The sequence below is a fragment of the Neopelma chrysocephalum genome, unplaced genomic scaffold, assembly GCF_003984885.1.
Source record: "Neopelma chrysocephalum unplaced genomic scaffold, ASM398488v2 Primary Assembly neopelma1_72, whole genome shotgun sequence".
NCBI classification, from domain to species: Eukaryota; Metazoa; Chordata; class Aves; order Passeriformes; family Pipridae; genus Neopelma; species Neopelma chrysocephalum.
Genome location: NW_020897732.1, coordinates 1,726,085 through 1,737,801, shown reverse-complemented (window position 1 = coordinate 1,737,801; position 11,717 = coordinate 1,726,085). Strand labels below are relative to the sequence as shown.

Sequence of the window (11,717 nt, the reverse complement as noted above, 5' to 3'; positions counted from 1 at the left end):
CCCCGCAGTGCCCCCGGCGGCGGCGGCGGCTCCGCTCCGCGGGCGGCGCCGGGAGGCAGCTCCGCACCTGAGCAGTGCCGGCGGGCCTGCCGTGCCCGGGGGCGGCCGGGCAGGGCCGCCCGAACCACCGTGTGCGGGCGGCGCTCGCTCACCTGCGGGAGACAAAGGGAGGCAGCGACGGCCCCGCGGCCCTTCCCGGGCGCCCCCGCCGGGCCGGGGGGGTCTGGCGCCCTTGTGTGAACTTGAGCGCGGCACCTCGGGCGGGTCGGTGCGGGTGTGCCGCGCTATTTGTGGCCGGCCCTCGGAGTCAACAACTTAACAAAAGCCCACACCGAGGAGCGAGCGGGGCCGGGAGGGAGCTCGTGGAGGTGCGGGGTGCTGCAGCCCGGCTGGAAAGTTGTCCTGACAGTTGTTTGAAATGCATCGCTTGTTCAATACTCTGAGTCACGGGCAATTATTAAATGCTTACTTATTATGCCGTTAGTGTTTAGGGACGTGTGAGCTCCCGGAAGGTAGTTTACTCCCAGGGACTGCTTGATTTCTTAGTATGTTAGTAATCTCTGAGAAAACAGTGAAGGGCTAAGCTTGTTTTCATAAAGCTTGCAAGTTGTCTGTGTTTTGGTTATATATGTTGTTTCCATTTGCATGTTTGCATCTATTTTTATACAACTTTTGCATGCTCTAGATGAACACTTTGCAGATGGTGGTTCTTACAGGCTGGTCTGCATGAAAATACTGGCTGAGGAGTCAGGTGTGCTCGACAAGGAGTGGTGCCCCTTGGGAAGAAAGGTATGAATAGGGTTGGATTCTGACAAGGTTATTGTAGGACCAGTCTCCCAGGCAGTGGCCGTGCAGAGTACAGCCTGAACCCTTAGGAAAACTGCCCAGGGAGAAGCAGAACTATGGAATCTATTGAGCTGTAGCCAGGGTATCTCATCTGGCCTGAACTGTTAAGAATTTATCTTAATTTAGCCTCTGTAATTGAGTTTATTTCTGTATCAGCACTGCGGAAGGGTTCATTTCAGCAGTGGGTGAAGTTTGATGCTGAAAATGGAAAAAGATTACACAAGTCAACTGCTGCTGCTTTATAGGACACTGTGAACAAGGTCACACAAAGCAACTTAAGGCAGTGAGTTAATAGTGGCGTTTTTAACAACTTATCATCTTCTTGTATTATAAAGTAAGTAACAATTCCATAGCCACAGTGAGTAAGGGTTTTTTTTTCCCCAAGAGGAAAATAAAAGAAATATCACAAAGTATTTTTAGTATTTCTCAAGTCAGTTACCTGGTTCTGGAAGATCAGAAGAAAATACTCTGTGCCTGATAATCTCAAGAGAGAGATATGAAATACCTATTGCTTAAATCCTGATTTTTTCGGAGGTGGTGGGGAGTCTTGAGTTCTAGGATAATGCTGAAGTTAGGAGTGATCATATCTAATACAATATATGAGCCTACTGTATATGTATCATATATGATCATACTTACGAGACTGTCTTATGTAGATGGTCTTGAAGGAAACACGGTCTTGTAAGACCTTTCAAGGTAATCGAGTGAGCATCATTCTGCAGTTAAGACTGGACGCTGTAGGGAGGTGAGGGTGCTGCTGCAGGGTTTGGGTTGCCCTAGGAAAGGCTCACCTCAGAGCATCCCTACAGCTCTCTAAACCCTACCTGTCTGAGAGTGACTGAAGCTGTCACATCGGGTCTAGATAAACACGGTGTCGTTTTGTGGGGACACACATAAAATCTAGCTAGAGGCAAATGTTTGCATGCAGAACCCCTGGTGCTACGCGTACACCGCCTGTGGGGAGAGCTGCCCCCGGGCCCTGAGTACAGAGCGGGCTGTGCCGCCCTGGCCCTGGGAGGAGCGGAGCTGATCGGGCTGTGCCGCCCTGGGAGGAGCGGAGCTGATCGGGCTGTGCCGCCCTGGGAGGAGCGGAGCTGATCGGGCTGTGCCGCCCTGGGAGGAGCGGAGCTGATCGGGCTGTGCCATCCCGGGAGGAGCGGAGCTGATCGGGCTGTGCCGCCCAGGGCAGGGGCGCGGCGGCGCCCGCGGGCGGAGTGCTGGGGGAGAGGGAGGAGCTGACCTCTCGAACACCGAGGGTTGCCAGCCTTACTCAGCCTTAGCTGAGTAAGACATGGGAACAGTTCCATCGACAGTCGGAGTCCGAAGGAATCTCTGCCTCGGGTGAAAGACCTGCTCGCCTGTCGCTTCCTGAACGTGGCCGGGCTGCTGCACCCGGGGCCGTGCATGTCATCACCTGTGTCCTCTCCCGCGGGACAGAGTGAATGCTCCATGAAAGACGTCGTTCGTGTTTCCACGTGAGGATGTGGCCCACCTTAGCTACCCTGTAGCGATTGGGTTTTTCCTCACTAGAAGAAAAGTGAGGCCAGAGTCTGTTTTTTGGTGTTCATGAATAAGTTTTCTTAGGTCTTCATTGCTAGTGAGACCATTTGTTATTATTAACCTCTTAATCAGATATTGAGACTGTATTTGAGGTATTAAAGCTTACAGTAAATGATTTTTCATACTTATTGTCCTCTAATTAGCGTTCTTCAACCTTCTTTACTAAATTGGGTGCCATCAGCGTTACAGGTAATTGTAAAGGAAAAAAGAATGCAGTGAGGTTACAAGGTCTGACCAGCCATATCGCTTCAGTTGTTGATTAGTAACACAATGAAGTCAGTACTCCAAATGTCAATATTGTGCATTCACACCTGCATCATTGTGAACCCCTCACAGGGGAGGTCTGACCAAGGCTTCCATGGCTCTTCAATCTGTGTTCTCTGAGACAGCTTCATGAAAGGACATCACAATTAGCCATCCTCTGCGCTGCACATAGAGTACGTGACACAACAGCTGCATTAAAAAAATTCAAGCAAAATAAAAATTAATGCATTTGAATTAAATCAAGGCCATGGTATTTGTTTGCAGACCTACAGGGTTAATTTCCCACCTATACCATAGGTATCTCTTTCTTCTGTGTTGTGGAGGAGAATTAGAGCCTTTCTTGATCCTGATGATGTGATCTCTTTGTAAAACTGCTTTGGTGTTCTGGCCAAACACAGAACAGAGCCTGTCTCTTTTTGATCATATGTTCAACATTACCAAATGTTTGCTATTGACTTGATAATTTTGCAGCTTGGATGGAAGAACAAAATTTCTGCTGCTTATTTTTGTTGTTTCTTTTTTTGTTGTTGTTGTTTTGGAAAGGGATGAGACTGCAAAACTGACTTCAGAAGTGGATAGAACTATTTTTGTAGCGGTTCTGTTTTATTTAACTAGTATTTCTTAAAATTCTGTGGTTTTTAAACATAAAATGCAACTTGTTGAATCTCTCTGCCTTGAAAAGATTTTAAGCGTGCATTCTCAATAAATAGTCATATGGAACTGGCAGAAGAGAAATGAAAAATTCAAGCTTTTAAACACTTGTTAGCCCTGTGGGAAATTAAAGGCTTATGTTCTGTTTTTGGTTTCTGTGTGGGAGAAAGGACAAGGACCCATTCACTGTTTTTCTATGTTTCAACTTTTGAGGTAGCAGAGCTTTGAGGTAGACTGCAACTTGGTAAGACTTGCATTTTTCTGGCATATGACCTGGAAGCCATGAAAGGGGTTGGTAACAACTTTGAAGAAGTGTTGCAAGAAGTCCGGTTTAGTAACAAGAAAAAAATAACACTTGCATGGCAGAGCTTCCAAAACTAGGAACAGAGTGGGAATGGCTGCAATTTGTTCATGTTTACCTTCTGCTATTGTTGCTAAACAACTGCAGAGCTGCACTTAAAAATACCTATTTATGTAGAGCAGCAGGTAAGCAAGTTGTTTTGTACCGAGGCTGTAAATAGACTGTAATAATATGAATGTCAACGTACAATTTTATGGTAGAGAGTAAACACCAGAATCCTGGCATTCTTTTCTACTGCTTTGTGTTCCTATTGTCAGCTTTGTTCAATGTGGTACCATCATTCCTTCTGCCAAGTCCTCGATAAAATTGTAAATCTGGCTTTGTGATTCCATTTAGAGTCTTGTAAATGGTGGTCGCTTTCTAGTTACCTGTAGGAAATGCTTCCTGGAAGTAAAAGATGATGGTTGCAAGAGAGAGAAAGACACAGATTAAAGATGGGCACTTCTGTCTTGGCATCATACTTTAGCTTTTTACCTTCTACTTTTTCTCCTAAGTTATGTGGCAAATGTATTTTTTTCAAGGCTCAGATCAAATAACAGAAGTGGCAAAAGAAAACTGAAGAACTCTCAGTGGTTTCTGCTTTAGCTCTCTCCAGAAGAGAGCTGTTATTTCTGTCCATAGTACTGTTTAGGAACTGATTTCACTCTGCATGTGTGTGCCTGCGTAGAATTGCATTAGTTCCCCTCTGTGGCAGGGTAAATGCTACAAATCTCATCATAAAGTCTTAACTTGCAGAGCTCCAAGTTTCTTCATAACTTTTTTTATTCATTAAACATGGATTTAAAAATGAAAAGATGTATTTGTTAATCTTTATAAGATTAAATGTGGCAGCATTTTACTTGAATTTTCCTACGTTCTATGTGAGTGCTGGAGGTCTTTACGTTTACTTTCATGCGTTGTTTTTCAAGATTAAAAATCACATCTTTCATGTTAATTTACTATGTTTTGTTCAGTGTAAGTTGGCAAGACTGATGCTTATCCACTCATGAATTCTGACATTAATGCTACACGATTAAATAGAGAGAACTTGAAATTCATGGGTGTGAATGCAGTTGTCTGGATTATAAGGTGCTGAAAGTACTTTTAAAAATTTTCATGTAATATTATCCTTTCATTTATTATCCATTTTGGTTTTAGTTCATAGTCCTCTTTTATTACTGTCGAGGTTTTTGTTTGCATTTTCAGTTTTAACCCTTAAATATTTGGTTAGATCAGGTTTTCTATGAGTTAAATATCACAAAAAGCCCTCTTACAAGCAAGCTTAATATACAGAATTTAAACCAATGAAACCAAAGTATTTGGGAAATGTTGAATACTTTTATCTCATACTACCATGATTCTGGGTGTTGCAGTTATAGTAGCAATTTAGATAAATGAATAAAAGCAAGTGGTTATACCACTTGTTTAAAAGGCAACATGACCTGCAGCCTTAGGCAGCGTGGGTCATGCAGCCCCCTGGTGGTCTCCTGCTCCAGTGAGAAGGTGAGCAGACTCTCCGAGGCCTCCAACACCGTGTGGGTCAGGGATTGCCAGTACATTCTGAACCTAGTGACTGGGGTGTAGCGTTGCAGGAAGATTTAAGGGATTCTGTAAGGAATGCTGAGCACTCTGAAGGGAGTCCTGAACTGAAAGAGGAATCAAAATAAGGGAATAATAGTCTTCTTTTGACTATTTTGATTAAAACCAGTGTAGTAACACAGTTTCATGAAGAAATTAAGCCTGCGTGAAAGAAGAGATTGACTCAGACCAGTCTTCCCACCAAACCTCTGATGATCAATCAACCTTATTTAGTGAAAGAAATAACAGGCTTAACGAGCCATTTGATAGCAGGAGACTTGTGTGAGTAGGAGAGTTAAATCAGTGGCTGCTGTTCTACTGATTTTTCTGTTTCATCACCAGGAGAGATATCTGAAAATACTGCACTTTTCCATCAATTAATTAGTCTAAAATTGACATAGGCAGGATTATTTTTGAAATTATTTTCCCCTGTAGTTCTCTTAAACAATCACTTTATTGCATATACTCTTTTTGTCTTACAGCTCTGATTATTAACGGGAAAATAATACTGGAACAGAATGTTGCTTACCTTTTGCCTGAAAAGGTGAAATCTTTTCAAACAGAAATGGCTGATAAGGGTGGAAAGATCCTTCCAGGACAATTGTACATTCAAGTGGAGTATGACTATGAGTACGAGGCCAAGGACAAGAAAATTGTGATTAAGCAAGGGGAGAAATACATCTTAGTGAAAAAAACTAATGATGATTGGTGGCAGGTCAAAAGAGACGAAAATTCCAAACCCTTTTATGTGCCAGCACAGTACGTGAAGGAAATACCCCGAAAAGCACTGATGCCACCTGTTAAGCAGGCAAGCATGCTGCCAAATAACACTTTGAAGTTGACACATGGATTACAGAGATCGACAGAAAATGTGAATAAGTCACCAGAGCTTTCTAGTTTTGGAAAATCTCCAGTTCAAGTGTCTTGCTTAGTTCGAGATGCCAATCAAAATCTGGGACCGAACAATACCCCTGGTCAAACTCTTGGTTTGAGTCTGGACCTTACCCAAAACAATGGAAAACTTAACAATGAATTGCAATCTCCCAAGGTTTCCAATCAGTTTAGAACCATCTCCATGGGTCATTTCCCATGCCCAGAATTCTTGGAAATAGAGAAGACCAGCTTTTTGCATGAACAATCTTGTGATTCAGCGGGAGAAGGCTCAGAAAAAATTCACCAAGATTCAGAGTCTGGAGATGAACTCAGTAGTAGTTCCACGGAACAAGCACAGGTAAGCTAAAAAATGGCCCCTGTATGTGGTTTGTTTTCTCTCATTATTGCCATAATTGCTTGCTACTGTTTTGAGATTTATTGCTAATAAATTCAGATGAAGTAAAAATGTCTTCTCTCAGCATGAACTTGTTATTGGAATCTGAACAGTTGATGAGTATAGCTCTAGTCCTTGCAGAATTACTGTGCTTTGGGAATTCCATTTACATTATACTATGATTGAAAGTTACAGAAACACTATTGTTCTTCCTTTATTAAGGTGGTTTTGATATGACACTGAATTTGGGTTATATTTTCTTTCAGAGAAAGGGAGCCTACTGCTATAACTCCTCACTGCTTGGCTTGAAATAACAGTGCTAGTTACTGTCAATTTTTCCTAAGTGTGTATAGATAGCCTAAGAGCTGTAAATTAATTTATGAGTGGGTTTAATAGTTTTAAAATGTTACACTTAAGATTTTCATGGAGTTTAATTTCTGGCTTGATTATTTTATTTGTAGACTTTTTTAATGAGTCAGCTGTGCCAATTCCGCTTCTCACAACTTTACTCTAGATTAAAACTCAAAACATGTGAGTTTGTTAATTAGTATGGAAGAATCTCAGGAATGGTGTACTCCTACTTCAGGCTAAAACTGAGCATTGATGGCCTTTGTCCTTAGTAAAGCAGTTTCAGTCTTTATTGTTTTTTTTAACAGGCCTCCCCCACCCCCACCAAAAGATTAGAACTCTGACTTAATCAGGTCACTTCTGGTACGGGTAACCAAGTTAATTAGTGTGTTGTAATCCAGGTTTGTTCTTAAACCAGTGATGTATGTGTACATACACATAATTACATATGTGTGTGTGTATGTAGATAATTCCCCCACCTCATATCTGCCTCCCCCACCTTTCTGTAGGGAGATGTTAAATTATTTTAAGTTCTTTTAAATGCTCCCTGGTCTTGAACTTTCTTACTCTGTAGTGTGGAACTGTTGTTGAAACTGTTGTTGGTCGGGTAAAACTGATTTGGTTAAATTCCACTTGGCAGCATGTATTCAGAGTACCAGAGGATCTCAAGTCAAACTTGATGCTAACTTTAGAAATTGAAAATCATTGAGAGCTCTGAATCAGTACTTCGCTAATAAGACACAATGAAGACAAATCTGCTTAGGAATGAGTCAGTATGGGAAGATCTTAAAGATAGAAGATTTATTAGGTGATTTATGTAGTCTTGAACTGGATGAGCTCATGTATATATTTATTGAAATACTCAGAATCATTGGTTTTTCAATGTCCTACTATATTCTTGGCCTCATTCTTGAAATTCAGAGTTTCTCTAGTTATGGGACAATATGCCTCTAATATTTGTATATTTCATGATAATTTTATTTTAACTTCACTCCCCTGCCCCCAGATAAGGAATAAATAGGATTGCTGAATTTAGTTTCTTTTCTTCAATAATGTCTTTTGTATGCAATGAGTATACCAATTGTGTACCAATGAGCTTTCTTGCACTTTCTTTACAGCACTGTCCTAGCTCAGTGTAGTTGATATGAGCCAGTTGGAACGATAAAATGATAATTAGATATTTATTTTAGAAGCATGTGTTGGCCTGTTGGCTGCCATAGTAATCGATTGCCAAACAGATTATGAGAATATTAAGGAATGCTTAGAAAGTATATTCTACTTTAAATAGTTTACCACATTAAAATTTATATTGCATGTTATGACAGTTCCTTCTTCTGTGTTGACTATAATTTGATGCATTTCCTTCTCTAAAGTAGATGGAATTAATATTACATGGGTGTCTTTTGTGAATAATAAATATATGGCTTGCTACTCAGTTTTCACTGGACTTTGTGCCTGTTGCTGCAGTGACACTTAATCTTTTCACCTTTCTCCCCTCTCCCACTCTGCCCCACTGTACTCAACGCTACAACCGATTTATAAGTTTGGATTTAAACGGGGCAGCAATGCACATACTGTAGACTTCACTGGGTTATGGAAGGTCTGAATAGGGGAGTTTTCACAGTGCTAAAAATAAATGCTAAAAACGCTGGATTTTGGCTGTGGAAAACTTGTGGCAGTTTCTGATTGATGTTGCTGAAGGACTTGCCATTATCACAGTCTAGGGCAAGGAGAGTGCGGGTGCTCACTGTGCCTTGCAGTTCGTCTTATTTTGTAACTTAATCTCATTGTGCGTAATCACAAGCTCTTTAAATACAATGAAAATGTTTGACATTTAGTAGCCGTGGGGATTAAAGCAGTGGTAGCACTGATGTCACCGTTAGCTCAGTCTAAATATTCGGAGTGCCAGGCTTCTCACTGGAACAGCCTGGCGGTTTTTTAGAATTCTTTCAATAATGAGCATTGTTTAGTAGAAATCAGCTGTGCAGAAATTAATGGCTCAGAAAGCTGTTTTTATTGCTCTTAGTCTGTAGTGAGAACATCAAGTTCCCGGCTTTCACGCATAAACAGGATTTCACTTCACAAGACTTGACTGTGCTTCTCCCTCCCCTGCCTGCTGTAGAGTTCAGTTTTATGCAGTCTGCATTATAATAAACTCTAAGCTACAGGTGTTTTCTCTTAAATTTGTAAGATTAGAAGCTAGAATGACCTTACTAATAATACCTTTGTGTGGGTAATTTTTTGGGGGTTTTGAGGTGATAGTATTCAGCTTTAGCCCAACCTTCAGTGTGTTTTCAGAGGAATGCTTCTGTTATGAGATTCTTCTGAGAGGTGGTTACATTATTCCCTGAAGATTATCCTCCTTCTCCTTTGCAGTAATGAAGTGCAGGTTCTGCAACTGTACAGTCTTGAGCTCACAGGCATGCTGGCTGTGGAAATCCTGGAAGATCCAGAGCCTCCAAAGTACTGCATAAAGGAAGAATTTTTTTAGCAGATGAGATATATGAAATGAAGGATAGAGATGTGGCAGTGTGAGCAGAAGTATTTGCTAATGGAGCTGTGGCACAGGATCTGGTTAAGAGAAACCTCAGGACTGGAAAATGAACATTCTTCACATTTTATGCAAAGAAATTCCCACTATTGGGTGCAACTGTGGTACATAAGGCATTGTAAGAGTCATGTTAGTTTATGGACTAGGAAGGCTGGAGGTAATTAGAGGAAGTAGGGCTTGACAGGAAACAAGTTTCAATTTAACCAGATTTAAATCTCTGGTGGAGACAGTAACTGCTGGTAGAATTGGAACTGAATGAAATGGTTCAGGAGCAAATGCACAGCTGGGTGTAAGAATCACTGACATGATGGCATCACTTGAAGGTGTGAGAATCCATGCAATTCCATAAAATTTTAGGAAAGTGTTGTCAGATGTGATGTGCTGATCCCCTAGGAAGGTCAAAAATACTCCTCAGAGATGCTGGGAATGTGAGGGAAAAGAAAATTTTGGAAGAGGAATTCTTTAGCAGATATGGATAGTACTTGAAAGAAGCAGATGGGAGGTCCCAGCAATACGCAGTAGAAGGAGAGACCTCAGTAATTGTTCTGAAGAAAAAAAAAATTACATGTTCAGGCATGCCTAAACAGGCAGAAAAAGATGAAGCAAAAGTAGAAGACATTTAAAGTGGTCTTGAAATCAGCCTTGGGCAGTTTGCAGGTAAAATCTAATAATAAGTTTTGAGAGAGAAGGTGTGCAGACAGGGAGAGAGTTGGGTAAGTTCGGAGATCACATCCAGGATATTTAGGTGTTATCTTTGAGGATAATACTTTGGAATAAAGTTGTTACAGAAAGAAATTAGAGTCTGCTTTCAGCAATGCTAATGCATGACCTATGGGAAATAACTTTATGTCTCATCAGTGCAACCTCCTCTTCTGTCACAGGAGACACAGTACATATTTAAGAGTAAATACATTCCCGGTCTTAATGTTACTTTTTATGCTTATTAAAAGTTACTTTTAGTAGCAGGCTGGTTTTAATCATTATAAATATAGACAGTGACCTATTTGCAAAGATTGTTCTGTCTTTCATCCTCTTTAGTAATTGACTATTGCATAAACTGTGAAGCACTAAAGGGGATTATCACTAGGATGACTGTTTTGCTTTGATTAATTCTGAGTACTAAAGATCTTAAAGGGCTCTTCCTGTCTTACCTTTGCAATTTCTGTGGGATTGCTGTAACTTTTTAGTCAAGAAAACAAAATATTTTGTGTTTCTGTAGATGTCGGAGCAGGTCTTCTGGAGATATTGGCATTCTTGGTTTTGTGACTTAGTTTAAGGACTGGTGGCAAATGATTAGTGTTAGACTGCCTTGCTGGTCAAATATTAAACCTCTAAAATAAATGGCTATCACTGTTTTGTGAGGCCCAGAATTAGTTTGCTTCAATGATAGGAAATTTCGTGCTGTTTTCTTTCTTCATTCATTTGTTCAAGGGATAAATAATTTGACAGTATCAAGGAAGCATACAAGAACTTTTTTCTTAATAAAACTGAGCATATTTGCAGATTCATGGTGTCATGTATAATATAATATTTTGAATTATGCTTAAAGTATCATCCTTTAATCTCTTAACTCCCTAAAATCAGTATTTGTTATTCTAATGATGCTAAATGGTGAAATAAGACTATTATAATGAGGTGAAGAATAACTTTCAATGACAAGGAACTAAAAGCTTTATAGTTTGAGTTTTATAAAACATTAATTTAATTTTTTTTTGTAATTTCAGTAGCTGCTGCCAGAACTTTTTAAACAGCTTGAAATGTTTGCTAAGTTACATCAGTAACTCAAAGGTTCTAGGCAGATGACATCAAGGAATACTTTTCCTGGATGGTTTTGTGTGTCTTTGTTGTTGTTTTTTTTTTTTTTTTCCTACCTAGTGTCAACAGGTCTGGATAGTTTCACTTTACAGTGGTGCTGTTTGTGATCAGCTCGGTCTCAGTATTTTTAATGTGTAAGTCAGGTAGCAGATAGTTGTCTCTCTCAGTCTGAGTAATTCTGAATTTAGATGCCCTAAAATGAGAAGCCACTGTGTCCCACTAACACTGCCTACAGCCCATATCCCATATACCCCTCTGAATGTCCCTGCTGCAAATCAGATTGACCTTCTTTTAAAAAAGCCCAGCAAACAGAAGTATTACCTGTGTCAGGCAGTTGTCAAAAAATCATGAACTGTGAGACAGGTTGGGTTTAGTTGTTCTAATGCGGGTGTTTGAATGCTCAAGCTGAATAAGGTACAGGTGTACTTGTTACATGCAGTTTTGTGTTGAGCTTTTAGAATTGAAACAAATGTCTACAGCACGATTAAAATTCTGCA

The 11,717-nt window shown here is 40.6% G+C and overlaps 1 protein-coding gene across 10 annotated transcripts in view; it reads left to right on the top strand.

The window, feature by feature from the left end:
* Positions 1-671: 671 nt before the first annotated feature.
* Positions 672-11,717, top strand: part of ARHGAP12 (Rho GTPase activating protein 12) — a 76,242-nt gene continuing 65,196 nt past the window's right edge. For all 10 annotated transcript variants that reach the window (XM_027686904.1, XM_027686900.1, XM_027686897.1 and 7 more), the window contains exons 1-2: positions 672-789; positions 5,722-6,470. In XM_027686904.1, coding sequence (XP_027542705.1) covers positions 5,805-6,470 — 666 coding nt within the window. In that variant the 5' untranslated portion in view covers positions 672-789; positions 5,722-5,804. The remainder of the gene's footprint in view (positions 790-5,721; positions 6,471-11,717) is intronic.